Source organism: Miniopterus schreibersii (genome assembly GCF_964146895.1).
Source record: "Miniopterus schreibersii genome assembly, chromosome: 11".
Classification (NCBI taxonomy): Eukaryota; Metazoa; Chordata; class Mammalia; order Chiroptera; family Miniopteridae; genus Miniopterus; species Miniopterus schreibersii.
The window spans coordinates 5,821,818-5,846,555 of NC_138111.1; the positions used below are offsets into that span (position 1 = coordinate 5,821,818).

Sequence of the window (24,738 nt, forward strand, 5' to 3'; positions counted from 1 at the left end):
CGCTGTGTGGGGGGGTGAGGGGGTAGGGGAATCATTTTCTTTTCCTGTAAATATTTTTACCCCTGGGTAGGAAGCAGTCTGCAGGGTCCTATTGTTTAAGTACAATGGGCCCGCATTTTCCAAGAGTGTTTTGGCATTTCCCCGTGAAGAGTAGCAGGGAGGCTGCTGGGAAGGGGCTGCGTGTGAAGAGAGGGGCCTGGGGGCGGCTTGGGAGGGGCCCTCACCCCTCACTGCAGCTGCAGGGCTGCCTAGAAGCAGAGCAAGGAAGCTAGGAAGGGTTAGGCACCTCTGAAATAAAGCTTTCTCCCATTACTCCATACAAGTGGCACCCAGGTCTCTTTTGCAAAAGGCACCATATTTGTAGAACAGATCGGAGCTGTCCAGAAAGTGAGGAACCCTGGGCTCCCCGAGCTCCTCCCCTCCAGGAGTGAGCCTGTTCCCTGGTGGCCTGTGACTCCTTTCCGGAAGCTTCTGGTGCTGATCTGCTCTGGAAGGACTCTCTCAGAAGGGCCACCCCTCCTCCTCCCCAAATAAGTCAGTGGTGGAGCCTGGGGACTGACACAGACTGAGTAACCCCAACAGGGGTCACCGTGGCTCCTGGTATTGTGAGCTGCAGGCATTGACCGCCAGGTGCCCGCTGCCTGCGCGATCTTTGCACACGTCATCTCAGAGTCCTCGATGAAGTCAGTGCTGTCACTGTCCCATTTTACAGAAGAGGAAGCTGAGGCTCAAAGAGGTGATGTGACATCCTGAAGTCACACTGAGTCAGAGGTGGAGTTGAAGTTAGGGCCTTGCAGGGAGGTAGGCGTTTCTGTTGCTCATACTGGCTGTCAGGACACCGGTCAGACATCGAGCTCTCCAGACTGAGGTCCCCTGCAGCGCCACCCAGTGTCACGGAGACCATCCATCAGCTGTTAGCTGGGGAGGCTCTCTGGGGCCACCTTGGTCAAGTGTTTGTTGCCCCAAGGAGAAACTGAGGCCCAGGCTGGGAAGAGACTTGCTCAGGTACTGGGGCCATCACCGGCCTGGCCCGTGGGCATGTCCCCTCTGCTGGCGGGATTGCCCTACAGAGAAAGTCCCACACCTGTCCCGAGGTAACCGTGACTGCCATGCACAGAGTGGGGTCCTCCCTGGGTTCTGAACTGTGGTGCGTGGCCTGGGTTCAAGTCCTGGCATCACTGCTCCTCCTGGACCCCTCACTGCCCTGAGCATCACTTTTCTCATTTGCCACGTGGGTGAGGCGAAGCCGTGCCTCGGAGGCCTTCGTGGGTGAGCGCACAGGCACCGCAGGCCAGGCTGTCCCCTTGTCAGAGGCCCCTGCCTCGCTGGTCTCACTCCCCGCCCTCCTCCCTCCCACAGGTGCCCCTGGATGAGCGCATCATCTTCTCGGGGAACCTCTTCCAGTACCAAGAAGACAACAAGAAGTGGAGGAACCGCTTCAGCCTCGTGCCCCACAACTACGGGCTGATCCTCTACGAGAACAAAGTGGTGAGGCCGCCACCCCACTGGCTTCCCCCCGCCCAGCAGACCTTCCCCTTCCCCATGGCTCCCCCAGCTGTCCTCCGTCACCGCAGTTATCACGGCCAGCCCCCGACTCCTAAATCTGAGACCTCAGACCTGCACCCTCAGCCTGCCATCCAGCACCCCTTCCCCGTCACCAGGGCCAAAGCAGAACTTCAGCACCTCCCCCACCCCTTCCCACCTCCCCATCCTTGCTTGCTCAGGACGCACTCCCTAAATTTCATCCATCCAGGCACCCAGCTCTCTGGATCCCCATGACCAACTAACTGGCTCCTACCCGAGTCTCTCTCGAGTCCTTCCAAATCTCTCCATTTCCACTCAGCCTCCTCGCTGGCTGGGCTTCCTGCCACTCAGCTCCTCTGACCCCTTCCACCCTTGCTCTTCAGCAGCTTGTCCCTGGGTGGTGGTCCTATCTTTTCCTTCCTGATTCCCCCTCCCACTTCCCTGCCCTGTGTGTGGGGGGGGAGGGGATGTGTCCTGCTGAGTGTTTGCCTTGGGCCCTTGAGGAAGCTCCACCTGGTTGAGCCACAGACCCAATTTCTTCTACTAGACATTTCTCCAGGGCTGCCAGAAGGACAGGCTGGAGCCCTGTTTCAGGGCAAACCAGTGTTAGAGTAACAGTCAGGAGCCCTGTGGTCCCGGGGCCATGGTTCTCAAATTGATTGAATTCCCTCAGAATGACCCGGAAAGCTTGTTTAAAAAATCAGGTAGCTGGTCTTGCCCCAGTTTGATCTGGGTCTGGGGTGGTGGCAACAATTTGCATTTCTAACAAGTTCTCGGGTGCTGTTGAGGCTTTTGATGATCTGGGACCACCGTTGGCCAATAATCAGCACCCCAGAGGCTGGAGCCTCTCTCGGGAAATGTGTTGAGTAGTGACACCTAGTGGCAGGGTGCGGCATGGCAACTCTGCTGTATGAGCTACTGCGGCTGAACCAGTTGCCCCCACTGGTGAAGGAAAGCAGTGGCGGGACCTAACTCTTCTCTGTGGGGGACTCGTGTGGTGCTCGGAACCTAGGGAGCTGGTGGACAGTTCAGGGTGATGGTCAGAGACCCTGGGCTCTGGAGGCCGACGGTCCAGGTTTGTGTCCTAGGCCCCTACTTACCAGCTGTGTGAACTTGTGGCCAATCATGGCACCCACTGGCTGGATTGTGCGAATTCTGTGAAATGAAGCCCGCAGTGCCCGCAGCACAGTGCCCGGCATGTAAGGAACACGTGGCTACTGGTCCCTGCTGATAACAGAGGCAGCAGTGACGATAACAGCCTCAGCATGCCTACTGGCCGTCTGTGCCAGGCGCTGTGCTGATCATTTTCGGTGGATATCCGCTCAGCGAGGGGCCAATTACCCTGGTTTCATGGGTGAAGAAACCGAAGCACAGGTGGTGGAGGAACCTTATCCTCAGCATCACACAGACAGTACTCAGCGGAGCCAGGATTTGAGCCCAGAGCCTGGGTTCAGGTCACTATACCATGTTGACTCTAGTCACCGTGTTGGTCAGACTCCCCTGCCTCCTCCCTTTCCTCCTTCCCCTCTTCTCCTCCTGCCTTGGGCAACACCGGGCAACCCTGAGTAGGGGTCCTGGAGCCAGAGCTGGAGATGGGATTTGGCTTGGTCATTACCTGTAACCCCCAGGGACCATCTCTCTTGCCCTCTCTTCAGGCCTATGAGCGGCAGGTCCCACCCCGGGCTGTCATCAACAGCGCAGGCTACAAAATCCTCACCTCTGTGGACCAGTACCTGGAGCTGGTTGGCAACTCCTTACCAGGTAAAAGAGCACCCACCCCAGGCCGAAATGCCCTGCACAGGCCCGGGGATTTGGCCCAGGGAGAGGGCGGCCTGATCAGCTCCAGGCCCCACGTTTGCAGAAAGACCATCTGGGCCTAGAGCTGCCGGCAGGTGCCCAGCATGAACTGAGCCCCCAGAGGAGGCCTGACTGCACCCGTGTGGGCCGCACCTGAGTCCCCGCTTCCTGAAACCTATGATCACAGCTGTGCACTGGGGACCTCGCGCTCTATCCTGCCCCTTCCCTGAGTCCTTGAGAGACTCCCGGGAGATGATGACCCAGGTGACCCTGCTTTGTAAACTGCTGAGTCAGTGCTGCGTTTTCGAGGAGTTATTCTCGGCCTCCTGTCCACCCCACCTTGTCACAGACTCCCAGAAGCCTCACAGGAGCATACCTGCCCCTCAGATGATCCCAGGGAACTAAAGAGGGGGAGATGCTGGCCTGGGGGGCAGCACGTTCCCCTAGATGGGACTTGGGACTGAAGCTCCCCGTGTGGCCGAGGGCTCAGCTGGAGTCGGCATTCCTGGATTCCAGCCTGCACTCTGGTTTTGTTTTTCTGTGTCTTTTCGGGCAACACAGCACTGAGAGGACTGACCTTGGGGTGTTGTGTGGACCCCATGAGGTCTGCGTGCGCCAAGCCCAGCCAGGGACACAGACAGAGCCAGGGCGCAAAGAAGAACCGGCATTGTTTTATAATTAACACCAGCCCAGGACCATTATCTCACTGGATCTTGAAAATCCACGCAGACAAAATAGAGAGAGAAAAATGCCCTTTTATTATTTTTATTCCCCACTCCCAGGCCTCCTTCCCCCCTTGGACATTTAAACCACACTTTGGCCTCTGTAGCTAAAATTTGAAGGGAAACCCAAGAAGGTAATGCTTGGCTTTTGCACCTGAGGGCTCTGACCTTGTGTTATTTGTGCCTTCCACACAGAGTTTAGAACCTTCCCCAAGAGGGGTGGATGCATTACCAGCTCTAAAAAAATGGATCTAAACAGATGTCGGGGCCCCTTTAGTCAGGCTGTGAAGGACGCAGCAGGAAAGGATGCTGCCTCCCAACTGACTTGCCAGTGACCCCAGGACAGGCCGACCCTCTCTGGGCCTGAGCCTGCCCCTCAGGTTGGGGTCCAGGGAAACTGCAGAGGGCAGCTCCTCAGAGGGCACTGTCTCCACAGGGATCACATCAAAATCAGGCACTGCCCCCATCCTTAAGTGCCCCACGCAGTTCCCACTCATCCTCTGGCATCCTTCTGCACGTCACTACTACTTCTGCATGATGACGGAAGCCGAGCAGGAGAAGTGGCAGGCTGTCATGCAGGACTGCATCCGGCACTGCAACAACGGTGAGTGGCTTTCAGGCCCCGGCCCTGGGGGTGAGGGGCAGCACCTTGGTTTGTGCTGAATGGCGACACCTACTGGCTGAGTGTGGTGTGGCAACCCTGCTCTATGAGCTATTCTCTTTTCCTTCCGGGCTTGTGAGAAACGACAGTGATGCTGCCGTTAACTTTTTTCCTTGATGAAAACAATCCTCTGTTGCCCTGGCCAGTGGCTCAGTTGGTTGGAGCCTTGTCCTGTACACCAAAAGGTTTCGGGCTCAATTCCTAGTCAGGGCACATACCTAGGTTGCGAGTTTGATTCCTGGTCGGGGTGAGTACGGGAGACAACCGATTGATGTTTCTCTCTCGCATTGATGTTTCTTTCTCTCTCTCCCTTCCTCTCTCTCTCAAATCAATAAACATATATCCTCGGGTGAGGCTTTAAAAAAAACCAAACCAAAACAAAAAAAATTCTGTGTTGCTCAGAAAAAAATCAGGACACTGTTCTCAGAGGGGCGTGATTGCTATGCTCTTGGACCCTGGATCGCAGAATCACCATCCTGATTCTGCCGTTTTCTAGCAGCAAGACCTTAGGAGACTGACTTACCTCTGGGAGCCTCTGAAAATGGGCATAGAATCCCCCCTTGTCTGAGGGTTGTGTGAGGATTTACAATGAGAATACACTCAATGCTTGTAAAAAATCTTTTTTGTTATATCATTTTTCCCCTTCCACCGACCCTAGGTACTCTAGGAAGTTTACTTCCTCCCTCAGGGCCTCAGTGTTCTCATCTGTGAACTTATGAGGTCTCTTCTAGCTCACTCATTCATTCAACAAACACTTTTTGTGTCTGGGTGCTGAGGATGCAGCAAGGGAGGGAGATGTGCTTCTGGCACCCCGAGCGGCTGGGAGCCCGGTGGGGAGACAGATGTGAAATAGGTGAGGGTACCAGGGGTGATGAATCACAGCTGTGCTGGGTGCTGGGGAGGGAGCTGCCTGGGGAGGCTTGAGGGTGTGACTGTACTGGGGGGGTACTGATCCAATGCATGGGGAGGGTGGATCAGGGCTGCTCTGTGAGGGGGCGACGGTTCAGTTGAAGGATGAATCAGCCTTCAGCAGAGGGAGGAGAGTTCTAGACAGAGGTAGTCGCTGCATGAGGGGAGGCCCAGAGGTGGGAGCAGTTTAGAGGAGGCCCTGAATTGGGGACAGGTTGATCTGAAATTGGGTTGCAGGGCACACTGTGGTCAGGAGTGCCTTATAGGACTCTAAGGAATTTGATCAAAAGGCTTGTGACTATTTTGAGGGAGGGCCAACCCTATCCTGGACCCCAAATGGCCTTCCTAGTGACCTGGCCTTGGGGCAGCAGAGGGACGGAGCTGCGCCTGCCCCTGCCCAGCCTGCCAGCCTGGCTCCACACAGAGGTGGATAGACCGTGTGGGCACCCACGCCTGGAGGTGGCAGTCGCGGTGCCTCAGCTCACCCCACTTGTCCTCTCAACTCTCCAGAGCCGCCTCTGCCCTGTCTGGAATCTGCCAGGCCAACCCCTGCCACCTGGGCTGGCCCCGTCGCCCACAAAGGGCCTCCTGTTCCCGGGTCCCCCGGGGCTGCAGGGCCAGGACTGGGTGGAGGCCATCTGGGCTCTGGCTCCTGGCCTGGGCACCCTCCCTGCTCCTCCCTTCTTCCTCCCTTCTCTCCCTCCCCTCCAGCCTGGCCCACTTCCACCCTCTCCAGGTTTCTGAGGCTAATGGCTGACCTGGCAGGGTGACCCCAGGCCAGGTGGGGGTGGGGACAGGACCAGGTGGGGAAGAATCACCATTCGGGTCCCCTGTACACAGTGTGGGTTGCTGGGAGGAGTGAATGAGTTGGTTTGGGTAGAGCGCCTGGCTCCCTGCCTGGCACATAGCGAGTGTTCAGCTGGGAGGCCGAGGGCAGCCCCTTGGGTGTTCGTGCCTCAGGAAGGAGGGGAGGCCGGGAGAGCTGCTGCAGGAAGGTGTCTGGAGCTGATCAGGCCAGTTTTAGACCAGCTTTCCTCCACCCTGAGGACTGTGGGAAAGTTGTCTGCTTCCTTCAGCTGGGAGGCTGGGCCTGGAATTTGTGGAGCCTGGAATTGCTCTCTCTGCTCTGGCTCTGGGGCTGCCAGGAAGTGGTGGGGTGAGTGGGGAAGGAGGCCAAGCTGGGTGGACGCCAGCTCATCCCAGCACCCCCCCCCCCCCAACATCCTGCGTTCCAGGAGCAGCTGGGGGTGGCAAGAGGCAGCTGGGGCACTGAGCTGAGCCCTCAGGGTGGGCTGGGGTCAGAGGTCAAGGCCTCTTCCTGTCTGCTGCCCAGGACTGAGGAATGCAGTTTCCTTTCTCAGCCTGACCCTGAGGACCCCACAGGCAGGAAGTCTCTAGGTCTGGCCAGAGTCAGCGGCTCTTGGGTCTGAGCCCTGGTGCTGTGTGTCCTTGAGCCAGTAACTGCCTCTCTGAGCCTCTTTTCTCAGTTCGGAAAGTGGGGCTGAGAACAGCGGTTCCTCACAGGATTAGAGGAGGGGATGCTTTTGAGGTCTCAGCCCAGGGCCAGTGTCTTAGTTGGCTCTGGCGGCCGTAGCAAAGTACCACAGACTGAGGCTTAAATAGCAGAAATTTATTTTCTCACAGTTCTTGGGGCTGGAAGTCCAAAACCAAGGTGTCAGCAGGTTTGTTTTCTTCTGAGGCCTTTCTCCTTGACTGGCAGAGGGCTCCCTCTCCTTGTGTCTTCCCATGGTCCTCCCTCTGTGTGCAAACATTTTCTGAGTCCAAATTCCCTCTTTTTATAAGGACACCAGTCATTCTGGGTTAGGGCCCAGACTAATGACCTCATTTTACCTTAATTACCTCTTTAAGTCCCTGTCTCCAAATACAGCCTTGTTCTGAAGTGATAGGGCTTAGGGCTTCAACATATGAATTTTTGGGACACACACACACGCAATCCAGCCCCGGCAGCCAGGATCATGGGAGTAGTGTGGGAGCAGTGACCTTCACTTTTGTAAAACTTGGCGGCTTGGCATGCAGACTGGAGACGTCGTAAGGGTCTAGTTGGCCAGAGCCAGGGCCGGGAACACTGGCAGCCTCCTTCCCGCTGCCCCGGCCTCTGCCTCACCTTCCTGCCACCTGCACAGCTGGCTGCTGCTTCAAGAATATAAATGCCCCGACGTGGGAGAGGCTGCGTATAATACAGAGCCTGGAGTTTTTAGGCAAAACCTGGTGTCTGGGAGACTGTGCCCCTTTTGCGAACCCGCGGGGGTGGGCTCTCTCCTGGCCCAGGTGGGCAGCACCCACCCCAGGGCTCTGCATGGTGCTCCGGCTAGAACACTCCTGCTCTGACCCAGTCACTCCTTCTGATGCCAAGTTCCTGCAGCTGCCAGTCTAGGAAGCTGCCACTGCAGGGAGGGGGGCTGGGCCTCAGTTTCCCCACTGTTGAGCTCCCGCCCAGCTCCGACAGGCAGTGATTCCTGCGGCCAGCCGCACGTGGGAGGGGAGGAGTCCTCTGCACGCCAGAGAGGGGCTTTTTCTCTGTGGGGTGACTCAGCCTGTAGTCATCGCAGCGGGAGCCGGGGTTTCGGAGGCGCGGGCTGTTTCCCTTCCCTCCCTCGGCGCTGCTGCGGGCGGAGGCATGTGGCCGGGCGCCGCTGCCACCTGGCTCTGCAGTTTAACCACGCTCGTCCCCGGGCCGATTTCCCAACTTCCTGTGCTTGCCTCCCAGCACCCACTCTGCAGGTTCATCGCCAGCCCGGGGGAGGTGGGCGCACACATCTGGGCCACCGCCACCACCACCAATAACAAAAATAGAGAAATGGCATTTACGGTGTTTTCTAGTCAGCCCTGGACACACAGTGGTGACCAAGGCGGACCCAGGGCCTGCCCATGGCAGCAGGAGCAGGTCCTCGCCGCAGTTACTAGTCAGGTGCCCCTTGGCCCTGCACTGTGGCCCCAGGAGCCTCCCGGTGGATGTGTGAGGCCAGGCCGGGTCATGGTTCCCAGCGTTCAGAGGGGAAACTGAGGCCCCTTGGGGTTCAGCGATCTGGAACCAGGCTTGGCAGACCACGTCCCACGGGCGTGGCTGTGAATCACGATCGTTCGCAGATTGTCTGTGGCTGCTTCTGTGCGTGCGCGTGGCAGAGAGTAGGGGTGCGCATGGCAGAGAGGAGGGGTTCGCATGGCAGAGAGGAGGGGTGCGCGTGGCAGAGAGTAGGGGCGGGGCAGAAAGGGAACAGGGATCTCGGGGCGGCCTCCGTTGGGAGGGTGGGGTGGCACCTAGTCCTGGCTCTGCCATCACTGTCCTTGGACCTTCGGCAGTGCCTGCCACCTGAGAAGTAGGGTAAATGACATGCCCGTGACTTGGGGTGGTCGGGAGGACCTAAGGAGATAAAGGGGATTCGGAGGACTGCCTGCCTTGCTGCTGTTGGTGGTGGGCTACTGTCCCTGTGGCTGTCACTGCAGCTACTCCTGCCCAGTTACGACAAGGGCCGCGGGGGTTGCAGGTGGGGGTGTGTGTGTGCAGGTAGGGGGGCTGGCTGTCAGCTGGTGTAGGTGGAGACCCCTGGGCAGGCCTGCTGACCTCGCTCCTTCCCTCTCCTGGGCAGGGATCCCTGAAGACTCCAAGGTGGAGGGCCCCGCGTTCACGGACGCCATCCGCATGTACCGCCAGTCGAGGGAACTGTACGGCACCTGGGAGATGCTGTGTGGGAACGAGGTGCAGGTGAGGCCAGGAAGGCTGGTGGGGAGACTGCAGAAGCTACCCAGGGCCTAGAGGGTGCGGTCGGGCACGGAGATGGGCTGTGGGTGCTGCAGGTTTGGACAGAGACAACAAGCTCAGGTTTTTGACAGGTGGAGGCCTAAGTTAGCCGTGCAGGTGGAGATACTTGGTATTTTGTGCAGTCATTTCCTGAGCATTTGCCCTGGCCCAGGTGCCCAGATGCCACTGTGAGCAAGAGGGACACAGCCCTGCCCTGGCTGGTGTTGCTCAGTGGTTAAAGTGACGGCCTGGGCGCCGAAGGGTTGCGGGTTCGATTCCCAGTCAAGGGCACGTACCTGGGTTGCAGGTTCGATTCCCCAGCCCCGGTCAGGGCACGTGTGGGAGGCAGCCATTTGATGTGTCTCTCTCACATCGATGTTTCTCTCCCCCGCCCTTCACTCTCTCTCAAAATCAAAGGAAAAAATATCCTTGGTGACAACAGCAAAAGGGACACAGCCCTGGACCTCATGGAACTCTGTTTAGTAGAAACAGACAAATAAGCACACACACCTCCTTGCGCAGCCACGGGGGAAAGAGTGTGGCGTTCCCCATGGGGCAGCATGTGCAGAGGCGCTGAGCTGTGACCCTTGAGCCTGAGGATCTTGCAGGGCACCTGCTGAGACCTGTGGGAAGGACACTCAGGAGAGAGGGCACTGGATATATGGAGCAAAGGGCCAACCCCGAGAGGGTAGGGGCCTGAGCGGCTGGGCTTGATGGGACATGAGGACCGTACCTGGCCCTGCTCCCACCCCTGCCCCGACTGTGCCTCCTGGTCCTAGATCCTGAGCAACCTGGTGATGGAGGAGCTGGGCCCTGAGCTGAAGGCGGAGCTCGCCCCACGGCTGAAGGGGAAACCGCAGGAGCGACAGCGGCAGTGGATCCAGGTGGGTGGCCTGGGCTGGGGGCTGGGAGTCTGCAGCTGCCTGGCGCCCTCGGCCCAGCCCTGACCCCGCATCTCTGGCCCAGATCTCCGACGCCGTGTACCGCATAGTGTACGAGCAGGCCAAAGCGCACTTTGAGGCGGTGCTGTCCAAGCTGCTGCTGGCCCGGCCGGCCATGGAGGCGGTCATCCGCACCGACATGGACCAGATCATCACCTCCAAGGAGCACCTGGCCGGCAAGATCCGCGGTAGGCGGGCTCCCCGAGCTTGTCTTCGCTGTGCTGACCTGCGGGGCGACCGGCCCTCCGGGGCCAGGGCGGGCCTCCTGTCTGTTTCAGGGCCCGTGTGCATTTCCCAGCAATGACCCGATTTGTTGATTGTTTTATTTTTTATTTTTGTTTAAAAAAAATTTTTAAAAAAAATATCTTTATTGATTTCAGACAGAGGAAGAGAGAGAGACAGAAACATCAATGATGAGAGAGTCATTGATCGAGCCCACAACCCAGGCGTGTGCCCTGATCGGGAATCGAACCCTGATCGCCTGGATCCTAGGTCGATGCTCAACCTCTGAGCCACGCCCGGCCGGGCTCGTTGATTGTTTTAAAAAATCGAAATCAAATCTGAGCCATTGCTTGCCCCACCCCTGTGAGCTGTGTTGTAGCTGTGGTTTCTATAAACCCAGACCTTGAAGAGCTGAGTGTTTGTCACGGAGGGTCAGCCTTCTGCTCCTCTCGGTCGATCACAGATTTTCACCACGTGTCGTTTCAGCAGACGTCAGCCTGACACTGATGAGTCACTTTCCCCAAGTCTAACTTTTCCCAGTCAGTTTATGCTCCTTTCTGTTCCCATCCAGATGGGATCCTTTCCATCCCTTGTCACCACAACACATTGGCCAAGAGTTGTCAGTTGCCCAAGAGTTATTCTTTACGGGCTGTGTTCACTGTGAGCGGATAGGACGCCGAGACGAGAGTTGCCATTTATTCTGTGGAACAAACAACACTGGCTGGACAGAGGAGAGGGAGGGACGTCAGAACACCCCAGGGTACAAATGCCTTGGTCAGAGTGTCCTGGAGATGGTCCCTGTCCACAAGGTCACAGCCTTTCACATGGTCACGCTGAGCCAGGCCACGCATTCCAGAGCAGGATCAGGGTCGGCGTTTGCAATACCCAGAGGCTCATTGAATCTACTAAAGTTGTTTCCATTTTTTTAAAAATAAATGAGCAAACACCCCAAAGACGCTGTTTTCTATGTCTAGCTGAGCAGAAAAACTGCCAACACCTTTAGACCAGCAGTTCTCTTAGTCTTAGTTTCACCACAGTTTCAGGAATATCAGAGTCCAATCTCAGAAGACCGTGTCCTTTTGGCTCTGTGGATTTATTGTCCTTACTGTCTCTGAAGTCATTGTTTGCTGCTGTTGTCATCAGTGGCTTTCTTTAAAAAAACAAACAGCCCGGCCGGGCGTGGCTCAGCGGTTGAGCATCGACCTAGGATCCAGGCGATCGGGGTTCGATTCCCGGTCAGGGCATGTGCCCGGGTTGCTGGCTCGATCCCCAGTCGGGGGCCTGCAGGAGGCGGCCGATCAATGACTCTCTCATCATGGATGTTTCTATCTCTCTCTCCCTCCCTCTCTCTGATATATTTTTAAAAAAACAAAACAAAACAAACAAAAAAACCAAACAAGCCCAATCGCCTGCCTCTAGCCTCAGGGTCCAGGGTGGCTGGGAGCTGCCCCAGGGGGACATCAGCTAACCGACTACCTCTGGGCGCAGCCTTCATCCTTCCCAAGGCGGAGGTGTGCGTCCGGAACCACGTCCAGCCCTACATCTCGTCCATCCTGGAGGCCCTCATGGTGCCCACCAGCCAGGGCTTCACCGAGGTGCGGGACGTCTTCTTCAAGGAGGTCACCGACATGAACCTGAACGTCATCAATGAGGGTGGAATCGACAAACTGGGCGAGGTGAGGCTGCCCTGACCTCCGGGCGGGGAGCCCTCCTGGGTTGAGGTCTGGTCAGCCCTCGTCAGGCCCTCAGTGACCCCGGTGGGCCACTCCCCTCCGGCATAACCTGTAAACGGCTGAGGGGCCGAGTAGGAGAGGCTGAAGCTGTTGGCTGTTAGAGAAAAGGGGGAACTTGACCCCCTGCCAGCAGCCTTCCTAAGCCAAGCTAGTTGCTAAAATATCAAAGAACTTAACAGAGAAGGGAGGGAGGGGAGGAAGGAGGGGAGGAAGGAAAGGGAAGCTTTAGATGTGAGGAATGTAATTGTCAAGGTGAGTTAAATACCTGTGTGCCATTCATGTGACCCACCATTGAGACAGCCCAGCTCTCCCACTGTCCCTCCGTTTTCTGGTTCTCGGGGTGAACGCCCTTCCACAGGCCCCATATCGGGGTCCTTGGCTGCCTGGGGCTCCACCTGGTTGTCAGGTGAAGATGGAATTGGTCCTGTAGTCTTAGCCTCTTCCATACCTCAAATCAGAGAGCCCACAGGCAATATAATCACAGAATCTGAGAAGCAGAAAGGACTTTAGAAATCACGACACATCATCTGACTTTGAGGCTGAGTAACCTGAGGCTTAGAGAGGGTGAGTGACCTGCCCAAGGTCACCCAGTGCCCCAGAAGGGAACAGGACCCATCTCCTAGCACCCAGGTTGGGCTGCTGGACCACTTTCCTCCTCTCCAGCTCCCCATCCTTTCTGTCTCAAGCCCTCCCGGGCTTGCCCTTCTGGGCACCCCCTGTCCTCGGCTGCTTTCCCTGGTGCTAGTGCCAGCCCCAGGGCCTCAATTCCGAGGGCCCAGTAAGGCGTGGGGCTGCCGGGGCTGCCCGGCCAGTCAGGCGGCCCCAGCTCAGGCCCCACACATGCCTTCCTCCCTGCAGTACATGGAGAAGCTGTCCCAGCTGGCCTACCACCCTCTCAAGATGCAGAGCTGCTACGAGAAGATGGAGCCGCTGCGGCTCGACGGGCTGCAGCAGCGTTTCGACGTGTCCAGCACGTCCGTGTTTAAGCAGCGAGCCCAGATCCACATGCGTGAGGTGGGCCAGAGGCTCCTGCCCCACACACGCCACAGCCCTGTCCCTTCCACGGTCCCCATCTCCTGGGAGAGTCGCCCACTCCCTGGCTCCACCCTCCACGTGTGCCGCCCTGTGGCCACGCTCAGCCCTTCGTGCTCTCCCGCTCCGGTCTCAGGTGCTCTCCCATCTGTTTGGAACACCCGTCCCTCTGTTCACCTGGCTAATTCAGACTCATCTTCCAGGTCTCAGCTTAGAGACCCCTTCCTCCATGAAGCCCTCCTTACTCCCCAAGCCCCCAAACCCCTTCCTGCAGGGCCCGGGACCTCTGTTTCCTATTTCCTTGAGGCAGGGTCCGCCCGGTGCCCAGCACTGTGTCAGCACACAGCAGATGCTCAGTAGCGATGTGAGGGTGTGAGCACCGAGTGAGCACACGCGCCACCCACTCCTCCCCGGCCGGCCTGGGGCAGCTGGCTGAGCAGCCTCTTGGAGGCATGCAGAAGGGGCTGTGGGCACTCCCGGGCCTTCATGTACCCCATGGTGTGCCCCACAGCAAATGGACAATGCCGTGTACACGTTCGAGACCCTCCTGCACCAGGAGCTGGGCAAGGGGCCCACCAAGGAGGAGCTGTGCAAGTCCATCCAGCGGATCCTGGAGCGCGTGCTGAAGGTGAGCGGCTTCGCCCCCTGACCCTTGACCTGCCCTAAGTGCGGCTGAGCCCTGAGTCCAGACCGCTGGCCTTCCATCCTCATGCCAGGGGCCTGTGGGGCCCACGGACTCTGAGCCCCGTTTCCTCTTTCGTGGCAGAAATACGACTATGACAGCAGCACCGTGCGGAAGCGCTTCTTCCGGGAGGCGCTGCTGCAGATCACCATCCCGTTCCTGCTCAAGAAGCTCGCCCCCACCTGCAAGTCGGTGAGCGGCCCCCCGGCCACCGCCCCCTTGGTCCCGGGGAGCCAGCCTGACTAGCGGCGGGTGGGGCGGAGCCCACGGGCCCTCTCTGCCCCGAGGCCCTGACCACCCCTCTCTGCCCCGTGCCCGCCTCGCCTTGCAGGAGCTGCCCCGGTTCCAGGAGCTGATCTTCGAGGACTTTGCCAGGTTTATCCTGGTGGAGAACACGTACGAGGAGGTGGTGCTGCAGACGGTCATGAAGGACATCCTGCAGGGTGTGTGCCAGCGCCCCCGCAGGAGGCCCCCCGGGGCTGGCTGGGGGCTGCCCCACTGCTGCTGGGATTCTGATCGCCAGGAGGGTGGTGGGGTCAGCGAAGCTGCAAAGAAAATGAGATTGATGCCTCTGGGCCAGGGTAGGCCCACTGTTAGCTGTGTAGCCACAGGAGGATAGCATCCAGTCTCTGTGCCTTAGTTTCTTCATGGGTCCTTGACATTCCGGGAGTGTCAGATGAGTGACAGGGTGACACGGTGGTTACCAGCTTGGGCTTTGGGTTAGGGTCACGGCTCCTCCTTCCTTGCAGTGAGGCCTGGAGTAAGTCATATCCCAATTACAACACCCGCTCAGGCCGTGGGGAGGCCCCTGGGGGATGGTGCTGGTCACATTTGGGCACAGCAAAGAGTGTGGTGGCAGCTGTCGTCCCTGTGGTCAGTGCCCTGATGCACCCCTTTGACCCTGCAGCCGTGAAGGAGGCAGCCGTGCAGAGGAAGCACAACCTGTACCGGGACAGCGTGGTCCTGCACAACAGCGACCCCAACCTGCATCTGCTGGCCGAGGGCTCACCCATCGACTGGGGTGAGGAGTATGGTGGCAGTGGTGGCGGCAGAGGGGACAGTGGCAGCCCCAGCCCCGGTGTCCAGGAAGCAGCCACCACCTGGGAGAAGCGACGGCGAGCCAAGCAGGTGGTGTCCGTGGTCCACGATGAGGAGGCAGGGCTGCCCTTCGAGGCTAGCCCTGAGCCACTGTCACCTGCGTCCCTGGACAGTGTCACTGAGGTCCGTGACCTGCTGGCCCAGGATCTGCGGGCTGAGAGTCCCCCACCGGCCTGCCCCCTGATCAATGGGGCCCCCGTGCAGAATAGCTCCCAGCCCGTGATCATCCTGCCAGCTTCGGGCTCACCACCTGCGGGCTCGCCACCTGCGGGCTCACCACCTGCAGCCTCCTCGCCACCTGCGGCCTCTTCACCACCTGCATCCTCCTCACCACCTGCCTCGATTGTCCCCACCCCCACCCCCGTCCCGCAGCTCCCAACTGGAAAGGCTGTGGACCTCGAGCCTTCGAAGCCCAATGACCAGGAGACCGGGGAACAGGAGTCCAGTCCTGGAGGCCGCCCCCCCATCCACACCACCACCGAGGACAGCGCAGGGGTGCAGACTGAGTTCTAGGCTGTCGCACCTGAGCTGCTGTTGGACAAGGCACACGGGCCCCTCCCTCTGAGGCACTGACAAGCTTGGCTCCAGCTGGAGCAGGGATCTGTGCCTCGGGGTGGGGCTGGGCCCGGATGAGTCCACCTGAAGTCACTTTATTGGGTTCGGTCCTACTTTGTTTTCTCTTCTGGAGGTGATCTCAGCTTTCCTGCTTGTGCTGGGGGCCGAGCGTAGCTGAGGGAGCTGGGGAGCACCTAGTGGCCCCAGTTCTCTGGGTCCTCCCTTTCTGTCTGTTCTCTGTGACCTGTTCCCCTCGTGGGTCTTGCCATCCTTGCAAAGAGGGAGGTCAAGGCACCGTCTGCTGTGACTCAGAGCCCGAGTCCCCTCCCCTCACCAAAGGCTCATTGGAACCAGGAACATTAAGCGCTGAGGCCCACCTCTGGGCCTCACTCCCCTCCCTGCTCTTCCAGGCCGGGCCCAGAGGCCAGTTCCCGAGTGGACAGTGGCCTCGCTTTCCCCACCCTGGATGAGGGGAAGCGCAAGGAGGGCGTCTTCAGCCTGGAGGACGCTGGGGGGGGGGTGCTTCATGAAGGGAGATGGGTCCACAGGCTGGGGATGGAATGAGAAAGGCCCGGAATGTGCTGGTCCGGGGTAGGACGTGTCCGAGGGCGGGAGCGAGCCTTGCGAGCAGGCGGCCAGAGGGCAGAGGCTGCTGGAGGCCGCGCGGGCCTTCAGATCCCTGACTTCCAGCCGCAGCAGGCTCCTCCGGCTTGCTTGCTGGCACCCAGTCTTCAGGAGCCCCTCTGTCCCGCCCCTGTGCCCCCCTGGGTTGGGGCTGAGGGGAGGGCGGCGCTCTGCTCAGAGGCAGGGTTTAGTGGGTGTGGATTCTGTCCTCCGTGGGCCACCTCCAAGGCACATGCTGTCCACTGAGGGAGCTGGTAGGGCTCCTGAAGGGCCGTGGCTCCCTGATGCACGCTGGTGGCCGCTCTGAGGATTTGGGGTCAGGCTGTGGCTTGGCCCTTGCTGCCTGAGTCACCAAGTCACCTTACCCTGAACATTCCAGGCCCTTTTTACAATGTGAGTTGCTTGGGGCCAAAGGCTTGTCCACGGCTTCTTGTTCCTGGGGGTGAGGGTGAAGCCAGGGCCACTCCCAGCCTGGCAGTTCCAGACCCTCCAGACTGCTTTGAGGAGAGGTCGGCAGGGCAGAAAATGACTTGTTCAGGGTCCTCAGGGTGGGGCCCCCGCCCAGCCCTGCACCCTCCCTTGTTCTGCTTCCTGGGGCCCGGGCCGTGGACCCCCAGGACGGGTGGCAGAGGTTGGTGCTCAGGATCCCTCCACCACCAGCCCTAATCTCAGATGCCTCACTAACCTCTCCTACCAACACATTCCGACTTAAGATGTTCTCCTCTAGTGCCTTTTGGTGTTTTCCAGTCTTTCAGACATTGTATTGAAAATATTAAGTGAACTGTTTAAGCTTCTACTAATCAATAAATGCTTTATTTAAAGCCAGCGACCTGTGCGTGGTGCCGGCAGGGGACCTGGGCTAGAGACTGCGTCTGGGCCTGTCCATGCGCCCGGCTTTCTGGGCTCCCTTGACTGAGCACCTCTAGGTCAGACTTACGTTATCCCCACAGGGGAGGAAACTGAGGCTCAGAGAGAAGACGAAGAGCATGCAGGTGCCTGGCCCGCTGGCGGCTCAGGCAGCTTCCTCAGCTACGTGTGGGCAGGGTGCTCTTCGGGAGCCTCGGGTGACCGGCCAAGAGAGACTCCGGCAGCTTTAAGGCCACTTGGCCATGAGGCGCCCACAGTGGGGTAGGCGGGCCCCTGGCTCATTCTGGATCCCAACAGCGATGCCAACGTTCTCAAGACCCCTGACCACACAGCCAGCGCTCGCTGTGGGCGGTGCCCCTTACATGCACAGCTCCAAATGATGCCATCATCACCGTGTCGCCATTGGTGGGGCCCAGGAAGGTGGGGAACCTTGGCTGAGGTTTTGGGACACAGGACCCCCCCCCCCCCCACACACACACACACACAACTGGTGGGATGAGTTGCCTCGTCCATGGGTAAAAACGTTCCTCCTGGGTAGATGGCAGCGTCACTGTGGGGGATGTTGGTTTCCTTGGTACCAGCCTGTCCACAGTGGCCAGTGGCTGAGGGCTTGTCAACGAGGGCTGGGGTGTGGAACTGCAGGGGCTACGGGGCCAGAGACTAGGGGCTCAGCTGCAGTCTCACTGTTGCCCTCGGCAAGTCACTAACTTGGCCTGAGGGACCTCACCGATAAAATGGGAATCACCAAAGTCCTTTCTCCCAGGGCAAATGTGCTCTGTGAAGTGGCCCTGCCCACCTCAGGCCTCAGTCTCCCCACTTGACCAAGGGGAGCCCAGGAGGGTGAGTGGGGAGGGAGAACCCTCAAAGGTCTCCAGGAGGAAGGAGACATCGTTGGGAGAGGCCCCAGCTCCTGCCTGGAAAACAGGACTCACATCACAAGGGGTCTTTGTCCACTTTGGCCCACAGGATTGATGGATGGTCCCAATGAGGTAGGGAAACAGGTCCAGAGCTCTTTCTGCCACCCCAGGGCCTGTCCCCTATATCCGGCCGGCTCTTGGACTGTACCTGGGGTGAGCACTTAGAGCCCTATCATGTCCCGCACTGAATGGAAGGGGAAATAGAGTCTGGAAGGCTGGCCAGGGAGTCAGAGGTAGTGGCAGAGCCCAGGCGCCTGAGCAAGTCTGCCTCCAGCCCAGAGAAAATGCTGTCCTCAGCTTAACCATTTGCCAGAAAAGGCACAATAAATGTGCAAATCTCAGCAAGAACAGGGTCTGTACAACTGCACTGGTCCAAACCCAGCACTGCGGTGTCCCAGCTGCAAGGTCCGGGGCATTCACTCCCTCAGCCTGCGCTCCCTCGTCTGGGATGGTGACAGTGGAGCGCACAGCGCAGGCCCAGCATGGCACAACCTGCTCAGGCTGACTCCTGCCCTTCTCTCAGCCCGTGTCTCCACCCCTATCAATGGGAGGTTTGCATAACTTCACTTTCGGAACGTCTCTGCCTCCTCCCTCCTGACTGAGGTGCAGCCATCTCTGGATCCCACCCCAGGCCCAGGGCCCTTCCCCTCCCCAGGCTCCATCAGGACCCAGTGATGACTCGGAAGCAGGCTGGAAGTGAACAGGTTTATTGATGTTCCTGCTCGGGGTCTGCAAAGCTCATTCCCTGCCCTTGAGCCATATGGGGTGAGGTGGTGCAGATCTGGAGAATAGAAGGGCCAAGAGCTTTGAGGGGCAGCAGTGAAGGAGGCAGGGAGGGACTGATGTCGCCTGTGGCACAAGGCTTGCACTGAACACCTTCCAGCCGATCAATCAGCCCGTGGTGGCCTGTGGTCACCGGCTCCATCTGTGGCCTCCTCTCCCCGCACCAGGGTCCTCCTGCACTCCCACTGCCCTGCTGAAAGGGACAGCACTGTCTGTGTTCTCCTGACGAGGACCCCGAGGCTCCTGGAGGGAAAGGGACCTGCCATAGTCAGCTGGGAGGTGGCAGAGCCACACTGGCCAGGACACTCCCTGGTACACCGTGAGGGATCCTCTCTTACACAGTATTCAGGTCATCGGTCAGGAACACTCACTTTCTGCCTGGGCCCAGCCCAGACGTCTTGGAGATCAGGGGTGGGGGGCACCCTCCTGGGCTTGGGGCAGGGCCCAGGGCAGAGGGGCCCTTACTAGTCTGCGGAGAGCAGGGGGTGAGCTGGAGCCCTGGGCCTGCGGGTGGCAGAGGTGGGGGGGCCAGGGCCCAGGCCGGCACTCAGCTGCTGTGGTAGATCCGGAGGCGCTGGGCGATCTCCTGGCGGCACAGCGGGCACGTGCGCAGTGGCTGGCAGCACTGCGGGCAGCAGCAGACGTGGCCGCAGTTGAGGAAGATCATCTGGGCCTGAGGACAGAGTGGGAGCGTCTGGGCTCTGCCATGACATGTGGTCATCCTCAACCTCCACTACCCCAGAAACGCATCACACACGGCAAGTGAAAGTCTAGTCCTTCCTTCTGATAGTTTGGCACTGTTTCTCCATGTCTTGTTAAAAATCTATAAATACCTGTAAGCCCTACCCCTTTCTAAAATGAAACTGGCCTGTCTTCTCTGATGTTTTACTAGTCACTTTCTCTGCCACCCTCTCTCGGTTTGACACTGTGGTGCCATGTCTGTGAGCAGGGCCACTGTATCGAACCAGCCCTGCTGCTGGACGGACATTAAGGTTGTTCCCAATTTTTGTTCCTTTGCCCAGCCCCTCAGTCTAAAAGCGATTCCAACATTATGGCCCAGAAGTCATGTCTACGCTTTGCTCCAGCATTCCCTCTTTTTAGGAATTTACCGTAAGCCAATAACCAAGGCTGTGCTCCCAGCCAGTTCAGGCTGCTCAGCACAGCACTGCTTGTAATAACAAGAGACTGGAAGCCAACCTACGGGGCCCCAAAGCAGGGATCTGGTTAAATTTATAACCACCGAGTCCTTCCACATCATGCCTGCCCCAGGTCTGGTAAAGCCCAGGGGCAATCAAATGCTCTAACACAGTCGCCTTTTCTAAGTAGGATCGCATGGTGGCGGGAGGGGTGGATTTAAATTTTATATGCTATGTTGTTTAATTTTTACCGTAAGGGTGAATGTTACAGTTTTTTAAGAGAGAGTTTTAAAATAGCCTCTTCAGAGAAAATTGTGTTGTTGATATTTAACGACTTGGGAAACTTTCCTAAATATATTTGTTAAGTACGGAAAAAAATCCTTTCTGGAAAAAAAAAGCCCAGAAAATGATGTTAGCATTGCTCATATTTGGGTTGTGGGATCATGGGTCATTTTTATTTCCTGTATTCTCCACAATTTCTAATGAACACAGTATGCTTACAAAACTAGAAAAAAGTGTTTAGGAAGACTACTGCCTGGAGAGGTGTGGGTGGCCACAGGCAGGGGCAGGCTGACGGGTGGGGGTGGCCAGCTCCTGCCCCAGACTTACCTCCCGTTCCAGGCACACGACACACTCTGAGGTCTGCACCTCCAGCTCCATTGGGGGAGCTGATGGCCTCACGGACTCAGGAGACTCCTCAGGGGCAGTGGGCTCCAGGGCCCCAAGGACCTCGCCCTGGGGTGCTTTCAGAAGCTCTGTGAGGATGAGAGAAAGAGGGTGAGCCAGGGCAGGGCCACTCTCAATGATCCCAACCCCTAGGGGATGCCCCTGGCTTTGCCTGCCCCATGTGGACAGTGAGCTGGAAGGTGAGGGAGCTCTGATCTCAGAATCAGGGGAAGGGCTGTCTTAACACAGCCCCCCTCATTTCTCTTGAGTCTCATGCCCCATCTGTAACATGGGAGTGCTGGGACACTGGCAGGGAGGGTCACAGCACTGGTTAACTGGGGCCTCTTACCCCTAATGTCCCCTGAACCCTTAAGGGCCACCTTGCAAGTAGGACTTTGTCACTTTAAGAGATGAGAAACTGGAGCTCAGAGAGGGGAAGCCACTTGCCCAAGGCCACAGCACCATCTGGTGGCTGGGCCGCAGCACAGGAGCCCTTGGTTGGGGTTCTGGGATGGGCTGAGCCTCCCTTTCAGCTTTTCCACCCAGTGACCCAGGAGATAGGCTGGCCACTGCCCATTAGGACTCAGAGGAGCAGGGAAAGGAGAGAGTAGTCCCCACAGCTGCTCCCCCCAGCCCCCTGGCAGAGCCCCAAGCCTGCCCACTGCTCTGACCTGGAGCTAGCACCCAGCCCTGAAACAGGACATCAGAAGGGCCCTTATAAAACAGTCTCTCATTATCATGAAGTGTGCACCCCTGACATCCCTGTCCTCAGCCCTGATCCCCACCATGATCACAGTTAATGTTTCACTGATTCTATTGTTTGAATTACAAATAGTATTTTTTTATAATTGGAAAAAATCCAGAAGGTTTTTTAGAGGTTATTACAACACTAGACACTCTAAGGGTATCAGGGTGTCCCAGACCATCGTGGTAAAGAGGCCCTTCTATATTTAATATAACACATATCAAGTCCTGGGCACAATTCAAGAATTGGTGGGAAAATGCCTGAGGATCTCCTGTCTCTTCTGGAGCTAAGAAGGAACCTCCTGCCACAGACCCCTCCCCAGTGGGGTGGGCACAGCCAGGAAGAAGCCCCGAGCAGCAGAGGCACCACAGCGCAGCAGGGCCATTCTAAGATGGGGATTAGCTAGGAGCAGGGAGGGCTCCTGCTAGCTCTGGGGTTGGTGGGGTGGGGGATGGTGAGAGGCTGCCGGTCTGGATGCTGGAGGGGCTCAGAGTGAGGGGGCACCTGCAACTCCTGCTGGAGGGAGGTATATCTGTTAGGGTTAGGGCGACCCCCAGTCCTGATGCCAAACTTTCTGATCTCCACTCCGAGAACAAGAGGGGCGTTAGTGCTGGGGAAACAAACATCTGGAAGGGGTCTACTTTGCACACTACTTGGTATTAAAGGACTGGAAGTTCAACGACTTTTTCTTAGGTAGAGTCAGTCCCTGGAGTAAAGTTGGCTGGAAAGCTGGAGTCTGCAGATGGCACAGCGCTGCTGTCAGCCCTGACACCTGAGGACCCAGGGCCTCCTCTCAGCCGGCAGCCCGAGCTCCTACCTCACCCCTGGGGCCTGGTTCACCACCTACACCTTCAGCCTCTGCCCCAAACAGACCCTGCCCACGGGACGGCCAGCCTGGCAGCCTGTTCTCTCCTTCATTCTTGCTCTAGGCGCCGAGCTTCCTTTCGCTCGTCAAGGCCCCTTGGGGAGAGGGGGCAGCAAAGCCCAGTGGTTTAGCTACTTGCCAGCTGAGTGATGTTATGGGACACGAGTTAACCCCTCTCTCCCTCAGTTTTCTCACCCCTCAAATGAGGATTAAAACATTGCCTACCTGGTGGGGTTGAAACAAAAGTGACATGAAATGGTACATGTGAAATGGCTGGCAAATGCCTGGCACCTGGGTCATGCTCTACACACAAAGACTTGATCTCCATGCCTGTCCTTAGGGCAGCCACAGCGCCTGCCCTCTCCTGGCCTCCGAGGGGGCGGAGCGCCTTCATGATCTGCACTTACCCTCACAGCCCGGACCTTAAGGACTGGCAGGGGCTAGGAAAAGAGATGACTGCCCCCAACCACAGTCCACATGCAAGGTTGGTGCCGGTACCTGGCTGGATCCTGGCCACGTCCAGCAGCTCCTGGACTCTCCGCAGGATCTCATGTTGTAGGCCAGCTTCCGAGACACCCACCTACAGAGTCCAGGAAGAGCAGACTGTCGCCTGGGCTGGGCGGGAGCTGCCGGCACAGCATGGAGCCATGGGGACAGCCTCACTCCTGGCTGCTGGCACCTTCGGCTGGAAATGAGGGGGCCTACCTGGCCCAGTATGCCTGGGCTCAACCACCAGTGTGGCAGAGGGAGAAACTGAGGCCCAAAAGGAAGCCAATACCAGTAACAGCTATGGCTCAGCAGGTGCCTCCCCTATGCCAGGGACTGCTGATAGCTCCACCTGCGTGACCTCATGCTGCTCATGACAACCAGTAATCCAAGACTCTCCACCACAGTTCATGAGGAAAAGACCAGAATTGAAAGTGCTTGAGCTCAGGCGACATGGCTCCCGTGTAGCCCTGCAGTTTGGGGGTAACCCTATTGCAGAATGGTCAGCAGCACAGACTCCGTCACCAGACTCCTCGGCTCAAGTCCTGGCTCTGTTGTGTGACCTCAGGCAAATTACCACCATAGTGTGTGTCTCGGTTTCCTCATCTGAAAAATGACCACGATAATCCCAGCCTGCCCAGGTTGTCAGGAGGAGTCAATGAGTTAGTGTGCGAAAGTGCTGAGAACAGAGTCCCGCACCGGCGAGTGCGACAAAGATGGGAGCTTTCATTGCCATTCGCCTCTTCTGAAGAGTAAGGGAATGAGTGCAAGGTACCCAGAAAGTAACCGGGCGCAGGTGGTGCTGCTGTTACAAGGTCTCTACAACTGTGGGGTGGGGTCGGGACCAGGTGACCTCCAACGTAAAGATCCAATCTGAGAGGCAGGGTGGTCTGGGCCAGCAGGACCCACATCCCTGGATTTTCTTAGCCTTAGGGTGTGTAGGGCATGCCCAGCTGGCTGGGGGCGGATGGGGCAGGTGTTCTAGCCACTGGAAGCAAGGGCGTCCTGGGACATTTGCTAGTAGCAGACCTTACCAAGAACTGCAAGAAGAGCAAGCTGACCCGTGGCCAGGTTGGACCAGTGGCCCAGCTCGCCTCCCTAGCCTCCCCCGAGAGGCAGCGGCTGCCCACCTTGGCCAGGTCCCCGGGGCTCATCCGGCTCAGCATGTCCAGCGAGATGCGGTGATGGGCAAAGATGGGCAGGTAGTGCTCGGCTGACAGCTCCACCAGCAGGGCCGCCAGCTCACGCTCCATGCCTTCTTCCTGCACAAGAAAAGCCGAGGGCGTCACGAATGGGAAGAAAACAAGGAGCCATTATTTATACCAGCAAACAAAGGGTCGGAATATATACGATATACGTGCAAAATGTACTCTTGGAAGTTTTCATACAGAAATTCACATGTAAGGGCATAGAGATAAATGTCCATATGCTACATGCTACGCAGCTGTCTGGAAACAATAAGGACATCTATACGCATAGGCCTGGACAACTGCCCGTCACTACTGCTAAGAGAAAAAAGAAGTTGCCAAATAGTATGTAGAGAAAGACTCCATTTTTATTTAAAATTAAAAAAAAAGTGTGGGGAGTAGAGACAGAGAGAGAGGACCACATCTGCTTGTTCAGAGCAGGTGCTTAGTGACAGCACTGTCACCCACCTGCGCTGGCGTGCAGAGCAGGCCCTGCCCCACTGTGGGCTCCTGGGTCTCTGCCACTCACGGCAGGACCAGCGGCTGTCCGCCCCTCACCAGAACAAACCCTCCCTCTCTCATTTCTGTCCCCCTGGGGTCTAGCACTGGACCTGGTACACTAGCCACTAGAAATATGAATGAAATTAAACTGGAAAGATCAAGAAGCAGGGTATCCCTGAGGCTCCCGGCAGGCTGGCTGCCATCAGTTCTTACCTGCAGCTTCAAGGACAACGGTTTCTGGTTCAAAAGCCGCTGATACTGAATCAGCCAGTAATTTTCCTGCTTGGTTTCGCTTTTGGCTTCTAACTCCCTCTGCCAAGAACGA

General features: G+C 57.8%; 2 protein-coding genes across 7 annotated transcripts in view; one reads left to right on the forward strand and one right to left on the reverse strand.

Moving 5' to 3' along the window:
• Positions 1–17,085, forward strand: part of NIBAN2 (niban apoptosis regulator 2) — a 47,901-nt gene extending 30,816 nt beyond the window's left edge. Inside the window, exons 3-14 of the mRNA XM_081150964.1 lie at positions 1,360–1,488; positions 3,180–3,285; positions 4,480–4,647; positions 9,222–9,337; positions 10,153–10,257; positions 10,340–10,502; positions 12,025–12,212; positions 13,128–13,283; positions 13,813–13,929; positions 14,068–14,175; positions 14,315–14,426; positions 14,891–17,085. Of these exons, the coding sequence (XP_081007090.1) occupies positions 1,360–1,488; positions 3,180–3,285; positions 4,480–4,647; positions 9,222–9,337; positions 10,153–10,257; positions 10,340–10,502; positions 12,025–12,212; positions 13,128–13,283; positions 13,813–13,929; positions 14,068–14,175; positions 14,315–14,426; positions 14,891–15,594 (2,172 nt within the window). The 3' untranslated portion in view covers positions 15,595–17,085. The remainder of the gene's footprint in view (positions 1–1,359; positions 1,489–3,179; positions 3,286–4,479; positions 4,648–9,221; positions 9,338–10,152; positions 10,258–10,339; positions 10,503–12,024; positions 12,213–13,127; positions 13,284–13,812; positions 13,930–14,067; positions 14,176–14,314; positions 14,427–14,890) is intronic.
• A 1,650-nt stretch (positions 17,086–18,735) lies between these two features.
• LRSAM1 (leucine rich repeat and sterile alpha motif containing 1) overlaps positions 18,736–24,738 on the reverse strand; it is a 32,358-nt gene continuing 26,355 nt past the window's right edge. For all 6 annotated transcript variants that reach the window (XM_081151949.1, XM_081151951.1, XM_081151950.1 and 3 more), the window contains 5 exons: positions 24,627–24,725; positions 23,856–23,987; positions 22,738–22,819; positions 20,573–20,718; positions 18,736–19,500 (listed from right to left, as the gene is read on the reverse strand). In XM_081151949.1, coding sequence (XP_081008075.1) covers positions 19,375–19,500; positions 20,573–20,718; positions 22,738–22,819; positions 23,856–23,987; positions 24,627–24,725 — 585 coding nt within the window. In that variant the 3' untranslated portion in view covers positions 18,736–19,374. The remainder of the gene's footprint in view (positions 19,501–20,572; positions 20,719–22,737; positions 22,820–23,855; positions 23,988–24,626; positions 24,726–24,738) is intronic.